The sequence below is a fragment of the Episyrphus balteatus genome, chromosome 1, assembly GCF_945859705.1.
Source record: "Episyrphus balteatus chromosome 1, idEpiBalt1.1, whole genome shotgun sequence".
Lineage (NCBI taxonomy): Eukaryota > Metazoa > Arthropoda > Insecta > Diptera > Syrphidae > Episyrphus > Episyrphus balteatus.
In genome coordinates this window covers 112,555,997-112,581,412 of record NC_079134.1, presented here as the reverse complement: position 1 = coordinate 112,581,412, position 25,416 = coordinate 112,555,997, and the positions used below count along the sequence as shown (strand labels likewise).

The following is a 25,416-nucleotide window of genomic DNA, read 5'->3' as shown; positions in this document are numbered from 1 at the left end:
GACCTGCAAAAGATTCAGTTGACAATGCACCTCAAAAGATTGCGGAAAGAATAAGCTACTCCAAGCTGAAGAAATCAGCTGAATCGGGTGATTTTTCCAGCTATATTCTAAGCAAGCTCCCGCATACAATAATGATATTTCAAGTCATCATCCTCATCAACAACAGTCCTTCCCGCAACCATTATAAATTGAAAAAATCATGGCGGTTCATAAGAAAGGTGTTAAGCTATGATTGCACGGTCAACGAAATCGGTCAACGCGTTGACTCTCTGACGTCAAGAAAAAATCCATATTCTCTCTGTCATCTCACCGTCAACGTTCACAGCGTCAATGCATAAAACATTGACTATCACACGATTGACACTATTGCGTCAATGTTGTCCCAAATTACGTTGACGCGCAGGTGTGTCAACGTGACGTTTACTTAGCAGTGTCAACGCGTTGACTCGCAAAACTTTGTTGATCACACTGTTTGACACAAAGCAAAAATTTAATTTTCCAAAAATATTTTGTGAAACAAAAAGCAGAGAAAATGAGATTTGAAAAAAGCTCTCATAGAAAAATTAAACGAAAATTTGTTTGACATGGTTGCATTGAAATGTAAATAGTTCGAGATATACGCAATGCACTTTTAAGATAAAAGTCTTGAATGAATTCTGATAAGATTGTTGAACAAATATAAATGTAAAATTACTAAAGTTTTGCCGAAAAATTAGAAGAAAAAAAATAAAAAAGTTTCGACTTTTGATTTTAAAAAAATCAAAAAAAATCAATATGGCCACCTTCAAACGCTTATAGCATAGGAACGCCGCACCCAATGTTAATGGTTATAATCTTAAAATGTAGTTTGGAATATACAAATGGTTTTTGGTTTTTTGTAAAAAAAAATTTTTGCATCCAACATGGATGCCATGGTCATACCGAAAATTTTTTTTTTGTAAAAAAAAAATTACCAAAAAGGTGAAATGAGAACCCCCCTCCCTCCAAAACGATACTCCATTCAAAAAATCAGCCTACAAAATATTTTCCGCATCTAACTTTCATCACATTTTTATACAAAAAACCATGTCAATCTGAAACGATGACACGGTATTAAATTCTGCCGCGTCAACGCTGGGACAGGGTCATTGCGATGACACCCAGTCCTAAAACCCTGTCAACGCGTCCCAATGGCATTGACAGAGAGATTACACGGTCATCAAAAATAGTCAATGCGTTGACCCAAAAATGTGTGTCAACGCGAGTGTCATCGTACCCGTCAATGCAATGACAGCACTTTTCGTTGACGATCACACGACGTGACACTCTTGGGACAGATTGTGACGTCATTTTTACGTCAGAGAGTCAACGCGTTGACCGATTTCGTTGACCGTGTAAGCTTTAGGAACATCATTATCAACTACAACCCAGCCTCTCTTTTCAAAAACCAAACTAAGCTATTCGAAGAGGTGATGCTCCGAAAGCTCAAGAATGTTTGTAGTGATGACAACATGATGCCAGACGTGCAGTTCAGCTTTCGGGAAAAAAACACACAAGTTTCACATTTTGTGAAGCATTCTGACCTTCGCATACCTTGGATATCGGGAAATAAATTAAAATAAATTACTTTAAATACATCAAGTGAAGATTTAATTTTAAAAGATATATTAAGAGTGATTCATTTTTAAAATGGATTCTGTTGCTGGACACTCTTCAACACCCTACAAAACCAGAAGTCAAATTTCTATCCATACCAGTAATACCAAATAAGTTGAACAGAAAGATGGCCGTGCAGGGTCTGTTACCGACATTAAGACAAATTCTTTCGTCAATATTTTGACGGATGATTGAAACTGTCACTTTTTACTATTCGTCGAATTCAATAAAAGGAGTGATTTACTTCAACAGTAAATCTGAATAATCGGCGTACTTAAATACTAACAACTGTTTGTGTTAAAAAATCTCAGTAAATTTTGGGATTTTAGTTGTAACCAAAATGCAAGTATGCAGTCTTAGAGCTTTATTGATCCTGATATCGAACTCAAAAGTCTGTAATTCGTGTGTTTATATGATTTTTGGAGGGTTGAACAACGCATGTTTTCCAGCTAATGTGAGTAGGATGAATTCACAATCTCAATACAAGAACTGATGCTCTGCCAGAAGGTTTCAATCTCAGCAATACGACAAATAGGACCTTTAGCTATAAGTGTTTTTAACCAACCATATCATCTCTATTTTTATAAAGTTCTGAATCCAAACAAACAAACAATAAATTAAACAAAAGAGTCTTCAAAACATAACCGCTAAAACAGCTTGTATCTTGAGTTCTATTGATCGCATCGTAAAGATTGAGATCTTCAAAGTTAGGAAAAATGACAGAGAAATCTGCATACTACATTTAGTTAATCCTCCACTTTACAAAATTTGCTTTAGGCTGTTAGACTAACAGACTTCACACGTTCGCAGTTCAGCGTCTGGAACAACTAACACAAGAATACTACTTGCTTTGTCAATATCGGAAGACCCCACTGTGCATTTAGTTTGTCACTTGTTCCTCCCTGTGGTGGTGGCGGTGGTGTTGGACGGCGGAGGGTTGCTTTGTATTTGTTCATTCGTTTACCACGTATACTGCTTTGGTGTCTTCCTTCTTCCCCTATAGTACTTCTATCTTTCATGTTTCAGAGCAGAACTGAACACACAAAAAGGTATATTGCTTGCATTCTCCAATCCAATCTGCCTGTGCCCCGGTTCCATTGATTTGATAGTGGGTACTCTTACTTCGTTTAGAGGCAAAGGCACACAATTCTATGCTGGCTCTGACTCTGAACTGAACACTTTGTGAGTGAGTGTTATGCTATGTGTGCCTTTCCTCCTTGTCATCATTATTGTCGTTGTCGTCTTCCTCGTGGTTTCCTCTTTGCAGTTGTTTTTGCTGTTACTCACGTTTTGTTGTTGCTTTCTGAATGGTTAGCTGTGGCTCTGTTGTCTACTGGTTGTATGATGTGGTGTACGGTGTTACGGTGGTGTATCTACAACTGCTCGTAGTCAGCTGTACAAAAGTGTATCTTGTTAGCCTTTGGATTTTTCAGCTGGAGCTGTGCACTGTGCTGTGCTGTGCTCAGCTCTGGCTTTGGTTCTGGCTCGGTGCGACAGACTCGCGTTGTGTGCGCTTCATCTGTGCTGTGAGACTATGGCTAGTCAGTCAGTCATCGACATTAGACCGGAGTAATCCAGTTCTTTCTGTCTCTCTCTCTGTTTGTTATATTTTAAAAATTTATATGCAGTATATCACGCTTTCGTATCTCATCATCATTATTTTCGTCGTCGTCGTCGCCGGCCGTCAAGCGTTCGTTTATAGTTCGCACGTAACGCGCATTAGAGCAGTGAGCGACACCACAACCTACACTGAAAAGTGCTTGAACTGTCGACCGCTACACTTAGTATTTTGTTGTTACATTTTGTGTTGCTTTTTTTTATAGATAGGTACTGCTAGTTGTTGCTCTTCTATCTCTATGTTTTTGATTCTGATTCAGATTCAGAATTCATCCGTTCAAATAGATTACAAACAGCTAAATAGTTCGTTATACTCTTGCGCTCGCTTTCAGATGCGTTTATAGATTTCTACGATAAAATTTTTGTTATTGTTCCGTTCTCGTCAATGTTTTTGTTATCTATATCCATAAACAATGAAAAACTGTCAAAGATATACCTTGGGATAATTATTATTTTTATTTAAAATAAATTGCCTAATGTATTTGTTATCGTATTAATTCGGTCTCGGTTCATGTGTTGGTTTTACTCGTAGTTTGTGTTTTGTTTTTGATTTGTTTATTCATGGCATATTGTAGCAGTGGTGGTGGGCTTGATTTTCAAGCTACGACGTCGACGACGACGACGACGCGCGATTGTCAGTGAAATGTGTTTTGTTTTTTGTTTTTTTTTTATATGTTGTGTATTCTTCTTTTGGTTATTTCATAGCCTTGATTTTATTTTATCCTTTTGTTGCTTCCGTAGGCATATAATTATTTAGGAAAAAAGTGTCTGAAGTATTTCACCTTCTTTGATTTTGTTTTAATGTACCTACCTACTCATTTCTAAGAAAAGTTGAATGATCAATGTGAAAGATAGAAGAAAAATTAAATCAATTAAACAAAAAAAAAAATGAATACAAAATAAGATCGAAATTAATGAATGGAACTAATACTTGGAAATTATTCAAATAACGAACATGAGAAATATATTAAAACAAAATACAAATCTCAGCTATTTTTGGACACAACATCAATCCGATGATTCAAGCAATGTATGTACCTATAACTAGAGTTTAATATTATATTTTTGATCAACACATATTCCTTGAAATGTTTACATGAATGACACACACAAAGCCTTGTATACTTACTTCTGATTAAATGTTTTCGAAACAATATAGAAACTCTTTGGATATCCTTATCACAAATAAATAAGGATACAAAAATACGTAGGTACCTATAAAAATAGTAATATTTTCCGGAAGGCTTAACTTACTTGAAATATTTGAATTATTTAATATATAGCCTACTTGAATTGATTTGTTTAATTTGTTAACATGTAATTTCATAGCAAAATTAAAAGTGCTATAATCTGTTTGTGATGATAAAGCACTTCAAGCTATAAAAAAACTGGCATTCTAGAGATTGTACTTATACATCTTAAAACATTTCAGAATTCTATAAGAAAGAAAAATAAAATGCACGACTGGGTCGCACGAACTTGCTCTTAGAGTTCAAGTTGCTTAAAATTTTAAGACTTTGTATGTATAAATTTGGGAAACGTCAGGTGCAAAAAAAAACATAAAATTCGTAACAAAAATAAAACAAAATCTGAAATCAAATTGCCCTCCAAAACAAGTATGCAGTTTTGATTGATAAATGTATTAAGATGCATTTTTCGAAAAAAATTTTCAAAATCGTTAGAGCCGTTTTTTAAAAAAACTAATTTTTTATAAATAATTTTTTGAAAAAAAGTTTTAAAATAAAATTGGTTTGCCATTTTGTAGAAATCACTGATCAACATCTAAAAACAAAATCTCAAAAAAGTTCAATGTCCCGTTTTCGAAAATTTGATTTTTCAAAAAAAAAAATTTCAAAATTTTTTTTAAAATCCAAAAATTATTTTTTTCGAAATTTTATTTTTGTGTTACCTATATTAAAATTATATATGCTTTTTCACAAAAAGTTTCGTTGTAAAATGGGATTTAAAAAAAAAAAACGGTTCTATGGTAAGTACCGTAAATAATGATTTTAAAAAATAATTTTTTTCATTAGAAGATAGACCTTGTGTTAAAACTTCTAATTGAATTTTTTAAAGAAAATCGGTGGAGCCGTTTTTGAACAATTTCAACTTTAATTAAATCGGTATATGACAAGTACCGTTATTTTTGGTCCAAACAAATTAATTCCAAAAACCCCTCTGGAGAGTAGCCAAATAACGCCACATACCAAGTTTGACATCAATCAGTCCATCCGTTTAGGCTGTAGCTTCGTTTACAGACAGACAGACTGACAGACGGACTTCTGGGACCCACTTTTTTGGCATTCTCTATCATCGTAATGTCATGGAAAAATGTTATCTCAACTTTTTTTTTTTACGAATGCATAACTTGATATATAGTAGGTACCTATATCGCAACTAAAAATGGAATGCAATATTTCAGTATATAAGTCCGCAATTGTTTTTAATCTTTGAGTATGTGGTTAATTTCAATAAAGCTATGGTTAAGTTCAGTTGATCGAAAAAAAACAAAATACGAGCTGTATAATTAAAGTAATGAAACAGATTTTTTTGTATTCGAATATGTTTTAATTCAATATTGTCTGTCTAACTTTTATCTAAAGCCACACAGCGCTGGATGCGTAAAATGGAAATTGATTTGCGTGTACAACGAACTAGGCCCACTAAGGGTTATGTATATTGATGTGTTAAATCCGAATCCGAGGTCCGTTCGACCCCTACAGGTCCAAGATTTGAGAAAAGACAAACAAAATGGTTGAGTGGCAAATTTTTTGGTAGTTTTCGGCACTTCACACTGAATCTAAAGTACTGGATTAACCTTTAGTTGGTCGGTTAACTCCATTTTCCCGTTTTCAACTTCGGAAAGAAGAACAATTTACAAGGACACAAATCACGCGAATAGAGGGGGCTAAGAAATCACAGTTATGATTTTCTTCGCCAAAAACTTGTTTATGAAATTGTATCGATTATTTCTAAAACCTCATAACTGTTTCATTCACAAACAAGTGATCAGAAGCTTAACGTTTATCTAACTCTCTGAACGCGAAAGGGTTTGCAATTCATCGCAAGCTGAGCCCTGCTCTTTTGGCAGACAACTTTAAAAATCTGGTAAACCCAGATCAAGAAAAAATAAATTTCCATTATACGCCTCCAGGTATTTATATTGAAGTGTTGGACTCAGATACAACCAATGAAGAAGTAAATGCAGCAATGAACAAAATGAAGGATGGAAAAGGTCCAGCCTGCAGGCTCCAATGGAATTCTATAAGTATGGAACCGCCGAGCTAATCAGTAGGCATACTATAGTATATACAACGAGGTGTTGGAAACTGGTATGATTCCATGGGAGTTTAGTGATTCAATAATTTTTCCGGTTGACAAAAAAGGAAGCTTGTCTGGGCTGTGATATCCAACTTCAGAGGAATATATCCTTTTTAAATTCTTGCTATAAAATATTTACTGCTATTCTGCAAAGACGTCTCAATGAGAGCGGTTCGTTTTACTGTATTTCAAAACTCTGTATAATGCTGTACGATACTGTATGATCATAATACTGTATATTAAAATTCTGTATTTCAAAATTCTGTAAATTCAGAATCCTGTAACATATGCATATGCATATGCCGACGATATTGACATAATCGGAAGAACTCAGCGGGATGTCAATGGCGCTTTTGTAAGCATCGAAACGGAAGCGGCAAAAATGGGTTTAAGGGTCAATGAGGGCAAAACCAAGTAAATGCTGTCGTCAAAAAAGGACACTCAACACCGACGCATTGAACAAAACGTCACCATCGACAGCCATAACTTCGAGATTGTAAAGAACTTCGTCTACCTAGGCTCCGCTATAAACACGGACAACAACATCAGCGCTGAAATCAAACGGAGAATTACTCTTGCCAACCAGGGCATTGTTGTCAATGCGCTCGACTTGACCTAGTCATCTCAGGCGCTGCACTTTAAAAGCTGAAACACAATCACGCTTTGCCGTCGATTTTGACAACTGCGAAAAGTTCAACTATGGGAAATCTGTGTATCCTCACACAATGACGCTTTTCTTACGTACGCTTTTTTTGACAAACGTAAGGAAACGTAAGAAAGCGAGCAAAAGTTCAACCAGACTGAACTTTTGCTCGCTTTCTGACATTTAACAGACATAGTTACAGTCACCCACATTATTATTGCGCCAAATGTGAATAAAAAAAAATAAATTATTGCAAAACTATGTGTGTTTTTTAATTTCTCTATATAGATTTTGCACAAAAAAACGACATCGAGATATTTTAAATCAAAACAATTTACGTATTAAAAACAAAAAAAAATTAATGATGTTTTAGACTGAGTTTTATTGTTAAAAACAATATATTTTGATTGGTTTTGTATTTATAACTATAGGATTAAAGAATAAACAAATTTCTATGCATTTTTTAAACACATTAATATCCTTTTTCATTTTTCCACAATTAAATCAAGATAAAGACTTGGCCCAATAATTTTGTGAGTGACTGTGTTTTTTTTATTTGACAGCAGATTTTATGTTGCAATCAGCTGTTCAAAGTCAAAGTGACAGAAGCGCGCTTTGAGGATTTCTCAACGTAACGCAACGAAGCGACGCCCTAAAGCGTGATTGTGTTTCAGCTTTAACTCTCTTGGCTAGGTTAGTGTTCTTGTACAACCCGTAAAGTTCGTTGTTATATCTTCTTTTCCAATCACCATCAATGCATACGGGACCAAAAATCGCACGAAGAACTTTTCTCTCGAAACAATCCAGGATGTTTTCTTCCGCCTTCGTTAAAGTCCATGCTTCTGCACTATATTACGGGACTGGGATGATAATGGTCTTATATAGGAACACCTTAGTTGCTCGAGAGAGGGCTTTGCTGGTCAATTTTGTATTATATACATACAAAATTTTTAAATACAGTATTATGACCCCAACAGCATTTCGACCCCAATATAATAATAATAAAAAAATAAATACAAGTCGTTTAAAATCAAAAGTCCTATGGAAAATTAAGCAAAAATAAAAATATTTCATTTGCTCACTGGAAGTAAGCATTGATGACGCAATTAAACTTTTTCTAAAACTACGATAAAATAAAACAGTTCTTTATATCATTTTTTAATAAATTGATCCAATTAACGGATTCGATGGGTTAGCCTCAGAAAGTGGAACACAGTAAAATTGAGTTTTTTGTGTATTTTTCCTTAATTTTCTTGAAAAGGAGAAAATATGCTCAGAGGCAGAACTTTTAAAACGACCTGTAGGTATTTGATTTATGTTTTGTTGACTAGACAAACGGTGGGAAAGGCATGCATTTCGATTTTGTTTTGTAAACTTCGTAAAGGATTACTAATAAAAATATATCTTACCTAATCTTATCACAAACAAATGGGTTTTAAATATTTATTTATTTTTAGTTGAATATAAGATTTGAATATTACGCCTATACCACGTATAATCACCTAACCAAAAAAAAAAAATTTTACGCTCGACTTTTGCACAATTTTTAATGTTTGAAGTGTGGCCTGTTAGGTTTTTGAAATGATCGTTTCAATAATTGTTGTGGCGGTGCGTGTGATGCAACACCCAGTTGTTCTTGATGATCTGAATGACCTCGTTTTGAAGTTTGAGTCAGATTTAAATGTTCCTCTTTCTTAGAAAATCTAATGTTGTCGATTAGGGAAAGTCATCGTAATCATATGGTAGAACTGGGTTAAATTGCTCGAAAATGCTGCTTGTCAATTGTTTTCTTCAAACAAAGTATCAGCGGTTGTTAAGAGTAATCACTCGTTTGATTTCAGCGCTTATGTAGTTGTACGTATATTTGTAGCGGATTCTAGGTAGAAGAAGTACTTTAACAACACGAAGTTATCGCTGTAAATGATGTTAATCAGACTAGTTCTTCAGTAGTTGGCGCAGTTTACAGTGTCTCCTTTCTTAGTGATCGAACAGGCAATACCTACTAAGGTTACATTTTGGGAGCATGCTTTCTTACGACCATATTCGGTAACTGAGTTGATCCACATTCCCAACTATGGCATCGCTTGCTTCTTTAAATAGCTCGACAGTAGGTAAGGCCGCATACATTCATGGAGGCATTGGAATCGGCAATTTCCGTATTCTGGAGATTGATTCGAAATCCGTGAGAACTGCTGTAATAATTGTTAGTCATCACGTTAGTATCAACTAACGTCTTCCCTCTGAAATTCATACCTGTCGTAAACCCATATTAATAAAATTATCAATAAATTAAATATAATTTAGAGTTAGATCAAAGCAACCAATTTAATTGTATTCAAATATTTATCTTTTCAGGACTCTACTAAAGTCACATTGGATTGAAAAAGAACTCAATTATCGTAACAGTAAAAATGAAACATTTGCAGACAACAATCTTGCCAAATTTCTTAAAATATAATTCTTTTAATGCGAGAAAATTATCAAGAACTAAGAGCCTTAGAAGGTTTACAAAAAAAATGTTATCTAAGGATTAAATGATTTAAAAAATCCCCTTAACAACAAGAAGAAACGCAATAAATGAAAGCCACACCATTAAACATTAACCCTGTGAAGTAATCATTTGGATTTGTACTACAATTACTTGGCTTGGAAGGCGGCGCTTTGTTAACTAGCGTATTACCATACAAATAAATCCAGCACACATAAAAACTATTTATGGATGCAGGGGGTCTTCCAGTATTTCAGAGCGCCAACCAGGCAGCCGCCCAACAACAACAGCAGCAACAACACCAACATCAGCAACTTAATTTACAGCTGCAACAGCAGCAGCATATGCAGCATCATCAACAACATCTTCACCAGCAGCAAAATCTTGTCCATCTACAACAACAGCAACAATTACATGCCCAGCATCAACAACAAACACAACAACAACATCACCAGCAGCAGCAACAGCAACATCAACAACAGCAATCTCAACAGCTTCACAATGTGCAGCAACAACAAAATATTCATGTGCAACAACAACAAAATCCCCAACAACAGCAGCAACAGCAACAGCACACGACAACATTCAATCCAAACCAGCAGAATGTCAGTCCCGGTCTTGGCAACAGTGATATTATGCCACCAAAGAATCAGGCGGTGGTGGAACGATTGCGAAGACGCATGGAAAACTATAGACGACGACAGACAGACTGTGTACCACGTTTCGAGCAGGCATTCAACAACGTGTGCGAACAGCAAAATCACGAGACAACAACATTACAGAAGAGATTCCTTGAAAGCAAGGCCAAGAGAGCGGCCAAAAAGACGACGGAAAAGAAGCCAACGGAAAATTTGTTAGCGGGAAATCTTCAAAGTAGTGTTCATGTGGTAAGTAAAATATCATTTTTAATAATATTTTTTTACTAACTCATTATTCGTGAGAAACTTGAATCTGGAAAATGAATTTTGTAGATACAAATTAGTATTTTACTCGTAGTATTATGTTAAGATCTTCAGATTTAGGGAATGTGGAGCAAGACCGCCTTTTTACTGTTTGACTGTCTTAAAAACCATTCATTATTGATTAAGTTTATTGTTTTTTGTAAGAACCCTCATTATAAAAAAAAACTTATACAAAAGATAATACATATGTTTTGAAAAAACTTGTACAAAAAAACTTGTATGTACAAAAACGGTCTTGCCTCCATAGGCGGTCTTGTCCCCACTTCTCCTATTGTTAACAAATTTTCAGAGCATACATTTCTATATTTAAAATGTTAGTTAAAGTTTCTGTACCCTTGCAACAAAATTTTAGAGCATACAAAATGCTTTTAAGGCTCTCCGTATCAACATAAACCAAAGGTGTTAAATCACACGATCTAGCCACTAATCAACAGGGCCATTTCATATATGAACTATTAAAAAGTTATACAATTCTAAACTCAAAAACACAATCTCTAAATATTAATATTAAGCGATGTTATTTTTACAGATTTTTTTTTTTCATCATTTCCAACAATATTTTCGATATAACTTTGAACAAAAAAAAAATAAAATTTTTTTGGAATCAGTGTAATGTACATACAGTAGCAAGCAAAAAAAAAAATGCAAACAATAAAAACATTTGCATTATTTTGCTCGTCTAAAAACGCATATTTAGGTAGGCTTTTTACCAAATAATGGTTTTGGAGTAAAATATTCCACAAATTGACTGTGTTTAATGAAAATAAAACAGTTTCAATATGCCAAATTTGGTAACTTAGTTCTTGTTCAAAACTCTTTAAACCTCTTTCGTTTGCATTTTTTTTGCTCGCTACTGTAGGTAATGTACAATGTACATTACCTAAAGTAGCGAGCAAAAAAAAAATACATGTACATTGTACATGTACTGTACATTTATTAATCGCATTTTTGAAGGTTTTAGATTCTTGACGTTGGAGTAAAAATTTTAAGAGTCGGCACCTCCTGAGTCATATTTTGGTTTTCTGCTTTGTGAATTGCATAAATTATTTAATTCAAAATGGCAATAAAATATTATGGAAATAAAATTCGTTGATTAGCCGTGGTCAAACAAAATTTGCAAATTGCAACGTCAACTGTTTGTGATATATCATCAAAAAGTTTAGTAGTGGGAAATCCTCCCTCGCAATAGAAAATCGTTTTATAAAATGTTCTTTTGGGCTTCTTATTCCATTGATAAGCAACTTAATCTATGCGTAGCATCCGTTTTCACGGAATTGTGAACCGTTTCCAATATTGTGAAATTTTGGAATTGAAAATCTTTCCCTTTCTGCAAGAATTGTTAATGCAGAATTGTTAGTTTTTCTGTTGGATCAACTTTTAAACATATTAATGGAGTTATTTAAAAAAAAAAAACAATAAAACCTTTCGTATGTAATGTTCTTGAAAGTATTTCAACATTGTTTAGCAGAAAGCTTAATGCTACATGGGGGCAGAAAGGGGACGGAATGCTTCCATATGCTGTATCGTTCCATTTCTGAGGACAACTTTGTAAATGCTTGCGTATTTGCATTTGCTTATACCAGGAGTTAATAAGACTTTCTTCCTACTTCGCTATCTCATAAAATAGTCCAGTCATTTTATACATTTGGAAATGCAAAATGACCGAGAAAGCTAAATTTTGGATATGTTGTAGGGGATGCTTAAAAAAGCTTAACTTGAAGTTTTCGACCAAGATTTCCTATGAGCTTTTTCCGCAATAACTTTTTTGACAATAACTCGGCTATCGTTCGAGATACGAAAATTTTACAAGGAGTTTTTTGTAGCTTTTACCATGTTCTACAATTCATGCATACACGTTTTTTGCGTATCATGAACCGTTTTCAAGATATCGATCCAAAAAGTCAAAAATTTACGATATGCGATTTGTTTTTTGACATTATCTATTTTTTGGTGATGAATTTACAAAAAAAATATTAAAATCAAACTTGTAGACCCTGTTCAGACCTACAATTTCGTATTTTTATTTTTTTTTTTTACATTAAAAAAACACGAATGATTGTTTTTTTCACACCCGAACGAGTGGCTTGCTTAGCGGTGAGTGCGGACTAAACGTAATTTTTGTCAAAAAAAAAATTCATCACCAAAAAATAGATAATGTCAAAAAACAAATCGCATAAAGGTACTTCCATCTATGTTTTTTTTTTTTCAATTGGTTGAAATAACTCCTTGTATATGGTATTTTATTCCAAGTTCTTTTTGTATCCATTCTTTTTAATCGTCTGCGAATCGGAATCACCCTGTATGATATTTAATTCCAATAAAAAAATACAGAGTTAATATGTAAAATGTTTATCAACCACAATCATTAAAAGGCCAGACAAACAAGTATAAATATATGGTATGTTTCTATAACTGCAACAACAGAAATCATGTACGAAAGAAGAGAGTGAAAATTTAAAACCAATTTAGCATTTTGGATTTTCTCTATTTTCACTACTTATTTAAGTTTTCGTTTTCCCACATTGGATTTCAGACTGAGAGAAAAAGATAAAAGATACAAAATTATTAGCTAATGGACAAAGACAGATGAGGGAAACTGAAGTTTCAGGATTGGCATAAAAGTTATGCAGAAAGAGAACTTTCCTTTTGCTTTGAATTTTCATCGTCGCCATTGCCATCATCAACTTATACTCAAGTTGTGTAGCTTCATTTCAGCTTTAAAAGCGCACTGTGTTATGTTGCATCAATCTTTATTTTGTCGTATTTTCTAGATAGGAGGGAGGTATGCGTTGAAGACGCTGCGGAAGAAGTTGCAATAACAGAGGAAAAAATAAAACTTAATTCGCGACAACTATTCCGATTCTCTATTTCTTGGCCATGTGGCACCTATCATGGGCAAATGAAATTCCATAGTTCAAAATTATGTTGGATATTGCTTAAAAATGTGACACATGAAGAAACGATACACAAAACTAAAAGCTGTTTTTTTTTATTTTTTTTATAGTTACAGGGATATATAAAAATTAAGTACCTACGCTCATTAAGTAAATTTTTAATAATGATGCAGGGCACAGCAGGTACATGAATTGATTGAAATTTCAGAAAAATTCGTTGAAAATTAATATTTTATAAATTTTGAGTTTCTTGTTTTTATGTTAACTTGAAGAAATTGCGAAAATAAATGTATCGATTTATTCAGAGACTGTAGTACCTACCAACGCTAGGAAATAACCTCGAAAACTGGTAAAAAGCGGGATTTTCGATTTTCTAACGGGAATATCTCAAAAACGCCATGTGATAGAATTTTTCTGAGTTCGGATTCGAGCTCAGCACATAAAAAACCTTTAGAAAAGTATATCTTGGTTTCTGTAAAAAAAACCTTGTTGGCCATACTCAAAATAAAAAAAATGCGATTATACTTTTGCAATGGAAGAAAAATTTCTAAAAATTATAAGAGAAAGTAACGGGACATTTTGTTCTTCTCAATATTCTTGTTTTTTGATCCCCTTATTTAATAAAAAAAATAGTAGGGTGTCGCTGCAATACTCGGTTTTATATAAATAGCATTTTTATATGGTGCGATTATACTTTTGCAAAGCACTGTATTTACAACATTTCGTTATTCTTTTGTTTCAAATTATAAAATTAAACAATTTCAGTTTATTGTTAAATTTCAAAGTGAAGTATAACACTGGTCAACAAAATTAAACTTCTTTTTTGTTACAGAAACCAGGGTATACTCTTCTATAGGTTTTTTGTGTGCTGAGCTCGAAACCGAAGTCAGAAAAATTCGATCACATCACGTTTTTGAGATATTCCCGTTAGAAAATCGAAAATGCCGCTTTTTACCAGTTTTCAAGGTTATTTTTTAGCGTTTACTTGTTTTTTTTTTAAATTGAATTTGTAACAGTTTCTAAAAGAATTATGTTTTGTCTCTCTAAATCCGTTTAAATCTTTTAAATATCTATTTTATTCCTCCAGAAATCATAACTTGAAATCAAAGTGTTTGGGGCATCTCATATTTATTTGCTTTTAATAGCAAAAATCGAAAAGTTCTGTACCAATCGCTTTCAAATTTTGACACAATTCTTTTAGAAACTGTTACAAATTTAATTAAAAAAAAAAATAAGTAAACGCTAAAAAATAATTTTGAAAACTGGTAAAAATCGGCATTTTCGATTTTCTAGCGGAAATATCTCCAAAACGTGATGTGATAGAATTTTTCTGACTTCGGATTCGAGCTCAGCCTATAGAACAGTATACCCTGGTTTCTGTAACAAAAACCTTGTTGACCAGTGTAATTAGATCATGTCAAACAACTTGGATTATTTAAAATTTTGGTTTTTAAGTATTGCTAATTTCATTTGGAACTCAATAGATAGAATGTACCTGTCAATTTTCTGCTACAAAATTTCAGTGCAAGAAAAAGTCCATTTTTCAATGTATTATTTATTAAATTGTACGAAATAATTTTTTTTATAAAGCCTTAGAATGGTTAAAATTTGTCTCTTAAAAAAGATTTTCTTGCTCGCTAACGCTAGCAATTTATATCAACCAACTTATCACTCTTTGTACCTACAAAACTAGAGATGCCGCTGAATATTCGGCCATATTTAAATTCGTTTACCGTTTTTTTAAACTTTTAACTACGAATTCCTCTCCTAAAAAATACTTAAAAAGGATATTGGCAAATTGTTCGCTTCTACACAGTTCAAATGACTATTTGATTTAGCGGGATTTAGAATCGACTGCAGTTACATATAGTTGATACAAAGTATTGTGATTTCTAAAAAAAAATTTTGTTTGGTCTGAGCTAACCCACCCACCCTCCCCCTTTCCCGAAATGAAATCCTAGCTACGGCTCTGTTCACAGGTTAGCCTTAGGTCCGATTTCTTAGAGCCCAATTAAACTATTTATTAAGGTTCTTGATCAGCATGAAGTATTTGCGAAATATTTATAATTGCAAGCATAATTTATGTGTTTTAATGCAGAATCTTACAGAATATTACACCTTGATACTATTGTTATTGTACACGATTGGCAACTTGATCTTTTTTAACCTATGGCAAATGCAATTCTTACAATCGCAACATGCAATTGAATTTAACATTGGTTAAAAAAAGATCAAAATTATTATTAAAAAAGAAGTTTCAAATGCACAACACCAACCTGTGTAGGTTACTACCAAGTTCATAGGTTTGAGTTATAGCTGTTTCATGAGGACTAACCCGATCATCAGAATCCTTTAGTGTTGCTCTATGTTCAATTAGCTCGTTCAAGTCTCAACTCGGGTGTAGAACATATATCGGTATTGCACCACTGATGATCAGATTGGTCCCAATGCAGCATTACTACATGTATGAAAATGACATACAAAACCCCCTTCTAATGAATTTAATTCAATGACCAGTGTTAACTTCATTCCACTAATCTCCCTTATTGTATGAAGTATGAACAGGGAATTGTTGTCTTAAGAACAGAGTTCGTAGAAAAAACCGATAGAACAACAACAGACTTGTGTGGGTTGGTTGGTAAAAATGCTAATCGGTTGAAGCTATAAGTTGATGGATTAGAGAAAACCTGAAAAGTTAGAACTTAGTGGCAGCCGTGCTGCAATACGTAGTGCGTCGGCATCCGAAGCACTTAATAGCTTGTTCAAGTCCCAGCTCGGCTATTGTCATGAAATTGAGAGCAAATTCATCCAGCTTTTTGGAATATAGTTCGATTTTAAGAAGCATCGGTGAAACCAATGGTTTATTGTCATGAGAAAATTACCAAATTCCATTACGGTTCTTAATTTAAACCATTATCCATTCCTCTAGTTTGGTTTACTGTGTTAGATGTTCTTTCTTCCCAGAGCTTACATTTAAGAATTTTTTAGACAATAGTTTCTACCAACAAATTAAAGAGTATCTGTCTTAGGCTTACAATGATAAATATTAACGGTTAACGGGTTGTTTAATCAAAAATAAGGAAACAAATTTAAGAGCAACACAAGTATACAAGAACGCATAAGACAAATTCGCATGTTCATTTTCAATGGGCTCTATATCTGTGTTTCCATGGTTCTAGTTCTTGACACTATACAATCCTTTTAGATCTACACCTTTTTTGCCCATCATCCCCCACTTAACATCATCTCATAAATTAAACATAACATAAAATGATAATTTTAATATGTACTGTACGTCTACGAAGAGATTTAACCATCCACCAGTATTTTCCCCTAAAGCAAATAAACAAAATATGAATGTAATGGTCACAGGATTCCTGTTAAGTTTAATTGGAATTGTTCTTTGTTTTAAAATTGTTTGATTTACTTTCTGATGGTGAAATTCATTTCCAAACGGTTACAGACAATAAAAAAAAGAAAACATGCAATCTAAATGGGTTTCTCACATATAAATTACTTTGAGAAAAAACTGTCACGCGCATGAGTGCTGAGAATACTCAAGCAGGACAAAAGAGACGCCATATCGCTCGCCACCACCAATGTGCAATATTGCAGCCTAATTGCAAAACATTGATGGGGGTGATTGTTTAAAACAGGCCGCCACTGTGAACCCTTAGTAGAACACAAAAATATGGGTATATTGGAATAAAATATGTACATTTATATAATTCGAGGACGAACATTTTAACTCACACCGATAAGTATAATTCTATTCACCAAATAATAACTATCGTTTAAGAATGCAACTGATGGAAACAAAAAAAAAAAGTGTGATTAAATGTTTATTTTGTGTTTCTTCTTTTCTTGTTTGCAAAGAAAATTAATTAGAATAGATAATAATCGACAAATTTCAAAAAATTTCAAAAATTCTATAAAGTTTGATCGAATCGGCACAATGTATGATAGTATCCAGCAAATTTAAAGCACCTCTGCAGAAAACTATAGTTCTTATAGTTTTTTTCATTGAAATAAATAGTTATTACACCATGTTTATCACACATTTCTCGAAGAAAATTGGCCTCAAAGTCAAAAATTATCATGGGTAGAAAAAAATGAACAGACTTAAAAATTAATATCTCATCAACCAAAAAAGATATTAACATTTTTTAAACGCTCTTACCAAGAATAACATTTCTCCTTAAAAATGAAGACTTTTTTCAAATTTCTACTACATATTAGTATTAACAATGAAATTATTATTAATATGAGTAAAGGTAAAGTGTTAGATAAAGTGTTACTTTAGAACTTTTTTCAAATAATATAGCCAAAAATTATTCCTGAGATTTTCCTTATTTATTTATAGGACACCATGTTAACATAGATTAAAAAATTCTGGAGTATTGTAAGAAAAAAAAATGCTTAAATTAAGATAAATTTACCTTTGACCTCGAATAACTTGTGACTGAGTTGATTAAATGAAAAATCAACGTTTTCTGAAAAACAAGTTTTTTTTAGTTATGACAGTGGTCAAGTAAATAAGTGATATGTTTTTAGTTTAAGCTATTTAGTTATTTTTATTTAGATATACCTTTTTTTAACGTAAGAATACAATATTAAAATTTAATTTTTACAACAAAGTCTTTTAGTATGGCCTTTGAGCCGTCTACTAGATTGACATATTTAGTATTAATTTATGTATACATATAATTTCAAAAATAATGTTTCTAATAATTTTTTTAAGCTAAATTTAAAAAAAACTGAAAAATAGTAATTTTGTTTTGTCTTTAAAATTCTTCTTCTCTAATTCGCTTTCTATAATGCAGTTTTCATTATGAATATCTGCGTTCACCATTCAGTATTTGTTTGAATTCATCGGCTACAAGTGATCTTGCTCCAAAGTACGTTCTTCGAAGCTCACTAAGTATGGGGCACACAGCAACAAAATGGAATACGTCCTCCCTCACATTCAAGTTGCAGAGACCGCATATTATGGGAAGGTCTGATCTATAAGGAATATAATTGAGTCCAAGCAGTTCACCTCTCACCATGAAGATAGTTCTTATCATCTGTGACATATTTCTGTGAAAAAGTATGTGTTATCTTGCAAATTGTATTTAATGGTACCTACTGTAGTACATCCTGTGTTGAAATGATTATGCTTCGCTTTCATAGGTTATGTAAAGGTAGGATGCTGCATCGTCTATTATTTTCTCAAATTTATTTCTCAATGAATCAGTACTTTGAAATTAAACTCACTGCCATAACCATCGCCAATTCTTTCCATTTTTTGACATAATATTCGTTAAGGGCCATCATATGCTTCAGGACAATTTTTGGTAGGCGTTCTTTCATTTCCATTACGTTTATTATATAATCAAAGTGAAGTTTTAACGTTGTTAATATAAGTGGAGAGCAACCTGTCTCAAGGAATATCATATAGTTTGGGGTATTGTTCTGAAAAGTTCAGTCGAAAAACGAGCTTTATACAAAATCTTTGAATATTTTCTACTGTGTTTGATTCGATATATCCCCAAGCTTGCGATACGTAGAGAAGGATGGTCTGGGCAGTTGATCTTACCAATTACATATTTACTTTGAAGACAAGTATTCCAGGTTGAATTGATTGCTCATTTCGTTTCGCTTCGGAGAGTTTTGTTTTGAGGTTATTTTCAATATTTAGATTTAACGTAAAGAGAACTCCAAAGTACTTGTACTATGTACTCTCGTACTACATCGACCGGTTGCATTTGGTATGTCCAGTTTTCATTCCTCGATAAACGCCTTCCCCCATTATGAAGTACCAAAATTGTTGTCTTTTCAAGGTTTACCGTTAGGTTCCAAGCCTAACAGTATCTTTCAAGTTTGCTTATAATTAGCTGCATTTTATGCGATATGTACATAGGTACTGTACAGTTGTGAACACAAAAATAGCAGTGCTTACACAATTTTCATAAAATGTTAAATATTTTTAAAGTGCTGCTTTGTAAAAAAGTTTAAAATTATATTTTGTATTCGGCGGGGCCTCAGTTATCATATCCATAGTTTTCAACTTTTTAAATATGCTTATCACTGTCTTGTATAAGGCATTTATTGAAACACTCTAGTCTATGCCCGAACATTGAAATAGCAGTGTCTTTGTTTTTTCTCTTTCAAGCTTCCAAATGTAACTTTTTTTCATTATTTCGGTAGGTAAAGGTTTTTTTAAAGTGTTATTTCTTCTTTAAGCCTAAATTGGCATTGTCAAAAGTTGTCAAAATGGCCCGCAGAAAGCATTGTTCTGATAAGTTCATGAAGTTCAATTTAACAATCTTTACTTAGAGGAAAAAACTTACCAGTTATTAGTTATTACTAGTTACTAGTTATTTTTGGACGTAGGCACCTTAAAGAGAATATCAAAAGACCCTTGAACACAAAAAGAACTACCAAATGTAACTTTTTTTCATTATTTCGGTAGGTAAAGGTTTTTTTAAAGTGTTATTTTTTCTTTAAGAGACGCACAAAGACACTGCTTTTTCAATGCTCGGGCATAAACTAGAGTGTTTCAATAAATGCCTTATACAAGACAGTGATAAGCATATTTAAAAAGTTGAAAACCATGGATATGATAACTGAGGCCCCGCCGAATACAAAATATAATTTTAAGCTTTTTTGCAAAGCAGCACTTTAAAAATATTTAACATTTTATGAAAATTGTGTAAGCACTGCTATTTTTGTGTTCACAGCTGTATATACACAATATTATTTTATCTATTGTGCAACAATACTTGAACAATATTGTGAATAGTGAAGTTAGTTTTTTATTTAGTACAAAGAACAGAATTAAGGAATGCCCAGAAAGAATTAAGGAATTAAATACAATATATGTATGTATGTATAGTTGAATTTTGTATATAATTTAATATAAAATACATTTAGTAATATTTGTAGCAAATAGTAATTTCATATCAATAAGAAAGCGAATATTAAAGTCATAATTCAGTTTCCATTTGAAATATACAAACATACATAGATAAAATATATCAATAAACTTTTCAAAGTCTTACTATAAGAGACCGACTAAGCTATAGCTTAAAAAAAAAACAATGCAATTACAATACAATCAGCTAAAATCACATCACATGGTACACATTTCCATAATTCCAAAGCATTCTCTTTCCTAAGTTTATCTCAGACTGATTTGACGCAATTCGCCTGAATTGCAAAAAGTATAAAGAAAAAAAAAATAACTCAAACAATAACATAGCCCGAACCTTAGACTGCTGTACAATGGCATATCTATAAAAACATATTGCACCTACCTCGTAGGAATGAGGTCAAATGTGCTGGTGGTATCTTTTTTGTGTTGCTATATATATATAATTATATACTCAAGGCAATAGTGTTGCAATATTTGCTTATGATTTTTTTTTGCCAAATGATTTCTCTCTCCACCATGAAGTTGGTAAAAAACACTTAAAGTATGTATTGGTATCAAAAAAAAAAAAATTGAATTTTCAAATAAATAACTTAAACAAAATAAAAAGAAGACTCTTTTAATTAAATAATTTAACTTTGCCTTTAAACTTGTTGCGCAGCAACCACCCCTTCTTTTGTTCAATTAATGGTGAGTATCTAGAAAAAGTATTTCATCTATCAAAAAAAAATAAGTTCAGCTTCGGAAGTAGGTATGAAAAAATTTTTGAATTTATTCATTTTCGTTTGATAAAAATTATGCAGTTTTTTTTAACAAAGCCAATGCTATTTTTATGTTATGGTCTGTAGCCAATCTACATTCAACAGTCTCTTCCATAAAGCTCGATTGAGATCGATAGCAAATAATATCATCCAAAGCATTCTAAAGAAAATTTAACAATAAAAGCAAGCATTTGCGACATATACACGCATTTAATATTTCCTGAACCATCAATCTCTCGGGGGAAATACATACGTGAGTTCTTGCTGTTCGTTTATACCTACCTAAGGTATGCATTTTATTTTGTTGATGATTTTTAAAATTTGAGAACGATGATGCAGTTTCGAAAAAATAATCAAGGCAAAATATTGATTCAAAGAATCTCTGAAAACTTTTTTTTTTAGTTTTGACTCATTTAGTCTTATGAGACAATATTAAACGTTGAAATTCCATTCAAAGAGTCAATAGATATAACAACGTCATTGTATAGCGATAATGGAATTGTTTTTCCTCGAAACCACTAAAATAAGGTATCTACATGAAGTAGAAAAAGACTTTAACATAATTGTTCCGTAGTTACATAAAATTTAACTTAAATGTGTGTAATGTATCACCAATGTTTTAAGGAAGCACTTGAAGCACTTTTTTTATTTTTTGAGAAAAACTACTGTTTTACTGCAATGGCTTTGAGTATAACATATGCAAAGTTTAATCAAAATCGTTAGAGCCGTTTTCGAGAAATTTGCAATAACTTAAAAATTGTTATGGGAGGTACACGAAATAAGCGAACATATCCCAAAAATATATTCCCATCACTTAATGTGACAATGAATTTAAGAGAACGGCTTATGACATTGTTTTTACCACCCACACAAAATAACCCTCGCGGTTGTAATCATCATCGTTATTGGCACCTACCTTGTACTCACTTAACGTGAATGGATCGAAGTTAATTCATCTCCCTTCTTATTCCAGCACAATGATTGTCAGAAAAAAAGGAATAAAATGTGTGATACTTTTTGTGTATCGCTGACTTTTTTATATTGTTTCTTTGTTTTTTTTTTCCGGTTCGTCCTTAATACGAGAAGAATGTCCACATGGTTTTAATAACATCAAAAAGAAGCTTTCGATTGGGTTAACCAACAATAAAATCAATGTGGTTGTTGAACATTTTAACGAAGAAATTTGAAATATTTAAAAAAAAAGACAGTGGTGATCAGTAGAATATTTTAGTTTATGACGAACATTTGTATTGATAATGAACTATATTTATGTATACCTAATGATTTTTTAACATATTGGAGTAGTAACATTTGCTAGGGTAAGAGCGGGTGAGATGGTATTATGGTATACCTTTTTTTGTGTTGCCATATTTTTCAAAATAAACCACATTTAATATTTAATAATGTTTTACGGAATTTTATAACTTAAATTTATATTTTTAAATTAAAATAGCAAAAAAGTTAAAAAAAAAAACCATCTCCCGCTATAGGGTGGGTGAGATGGCATACCATGGTAGGGGTCAAGTACCAATGCACGCTATCTACAAGATTGCAACTGGTCATCTTTTTATAAAAATGTTGGAGTAAAAAGTTGCTTTTCCTTAAAATTTTAAGCTATTTAGTTTTTACCTGTTTTAAAAGTTAAACGAATGTTGTGTATGTCACCAAGCAATAGATACAAATTATGTCAGTTCAAACGTTTAAAATGTGCACTTACACTACCTCATTATAAATTGTCAGCCCTATGATGGTAGCCGATCGGAAGAAAATTTTATCCGATTTGTACGAATTTTTCAGTTTTCAAATGATTTTAACCCTTCCGACAGTAAAATCGGACAGATCTACGAAAAAAATCTTAGGTGCGTTGAAAATTTAAAATACATGCGATGCTATGCAGTGAACTGTCAAAATATTTGCGACGGGTTGTGTTTTGAGCTTTTTTTTCCTTCCGATTCTTCCCGATACTAAAATCGGTAGGGTCAATGTGGTAATTTTTAAAGTGCCAAACAAGTCGTTAGTCTTTCAAAAAAATATTTTTGCAGATTCAATTAAGTCAGTATAATTTGCAAATAGTTTTTTGTTTTTAATTTTGATGTAGATTCTATGTGATACAAGCAAATTTTAAAATACAGGACATTTATGTCGATTTGCATGTGTTTACATTTACCCCAGAATATTTTTCATAATGGGTAAATGTAAACAACGTATTCTGGGGGTAAATATAAACATATATTTTTGCTGAAATTATTGGTTTTAATAAAAATAACATATTTTTAGTCAATTACTATTGCTAAAGTGCCGCGGAGTCACATTTTAAAGTAGCCAACACCATCATTTTCAGTGGATGATGTTGCAAAATCGGTCTTTGACGTAAAAAACATGAAAAATATGACGCCAAATAATGCTACATACCAAGTTTGACATCAATTGGTCCATCCGTTTAGGCTGTAGCTTCGTTTATAGACAGACAGACGGACTTCTGGGACCCACTTTTTTGGCATTCTCTATCGTCGTAATGTCATGGAAAAATGCTATCTCAATTTTTTTTTTTTTACGAATGCATAACTTGATATATAGTACCTATATCGCAAGTAAAAAACAATTATAGTCATTTCCGGGAATGCTTTAGGACTCTTTCTAAACAATTTGTATTATAGACAGTCGTTTTGACGAGTTTTCGTGGTAAGCTAAAGAATAAGGGCTCTATTATGACTCGTGAGTCGAACTTTCGACATAAGTCGAAAACGATTTTAGAAACATTCATGTCGTGGTATTCCGATTAGAGAACTACGACGTTCGCGGTTCGCCTAGTAATGCAGTCATATAAAGAAAACGATGTGCCAATATCATTTTTCAACGCGTGCCGAATCACTTATAATACTTATAATAGATTCAATAACTTTGATTCGCCAATTTTTTCTACCGATTTTCAAGTCGTTATAGGTGCCTTAACTTAAAAAAAAATGGTAAATGATAGATATACCGAACATTTTTATTATAAAACAAAGTTCATTTTTTACAATTGTGTAAAATCGATATATGATGCCCTCATAATATTTCCAATTTCAACTAAAAGCAACATGCATTCATATGTGTGTATGTATTTGTAGCATGAATGAACTTTAATGTACGAAAACAAGAACGCCAATAACCCCACTTTGATTTGCCATGATATTAATATTCTTGTTTTGCTCTTCCTTCACGCCAGAAACGTGAAAAAATGTCACACAGCTTTTGAAACAATGTGAGTATCATCATCATCCTGTCCTGTATTTATATTTGCATCAATGTAGCAGTAGCTGTTGCATCGATTGTGTGGTGGCTGTATTTTGTATATGATGTTATAGTTTATCAACAACAAAACAACTCACAAAAAATATTTATCCTTTATTTTAATCTCCTCACAAAAAATATTGCAATATTGGTTAGAGCAAACAACAATAAAAATAATGAAAAGGTATATTTAGATTTTCTGTGTTAGAGCTTTATGTTGAAAACATGACGGAATAAAAAATGAAATCTCTACATTATTTTGACACAGTCCTAAGACAAATGGCAATTTTCAACAGAACAACGGACCTCAAGGGAAAATGTAAAGAAGATCTTGTTTTAACGAAAAACAATCGAATCGAGTTTCCTTCTCAAAAACTTTTCCTTATTCATAAGAGAAAATAAAAAATTAACTGAAGAATTATGTTTGCACGGATAATTTTCTAATTTTTTTAGGAAAGGTACAAGGTTAAAAGTTTGTCGTAGTTTTTAAGAAAAGCCAAAAAAAATGCATTTGGTAACCCCTATTTTTGATAAAAAATTAAAATTAAAAATCTCAATGTGTACTATTGAAGACGTTTTAATTTAATTTTCACGAAAATGTAACGTTCTTTGATTATAACAGAGCTATGCAAGTTTAAAATTTTTCTTAAATCGTATAATCGAAATATTACATCTCCTTTTTCTGACAAAAAAACTGTCTTTATTATCGGGTCTTCCCGTATATCTCAGTAATGGCTCTACAAATTTTGTTTGAATTGTAAATTTAGATAAGTTCTCACAAGGAATTATTATTATAACAACTATAAATATTGTACATTCAATAAAATAAAATAGAAAAATTGAACAACATTTTTTGTCTTCTCTTCGTCAACTTTATTTTAATAATGTAGTCTTCTAATATATAGGTTC

General features: G+C 32.4%; 1 protein-coding gene across 4 annotated transcripts in view; it reads left to right on the top strand.

Annotated features, from left to right (window-relative positions):
• The window catches only part of LOC129906973 (neurogenic protein mastermind), a 151,505-nt gene that overhangs the window by 37,518 nt on the left and 88,571 nt on the right, over positions 1–25,416 (top strand). For 2 of the 4 annotated variants that reach the window (XM_055982970.1, XM_055982972.1), the window contains exon 2: positions 9,572–10,591. In XM_055982970.1, the coding sequence (XP_055838945.1) occupies positions 9,932–10,591 (660 nt within the window). In that variant the 5' untranslated portion in view covers positions 9,572–9,931. Of the gene's footprint in view, positions 1–2,381; positions 3,234–3,484; positions 4,283–9,571; positions 10,592–25,416 lie in introns of those variants that run through there. The other 2 variants (XM_055982969.1, XM_055982971.1) reach the window with 2 other exon arrangements.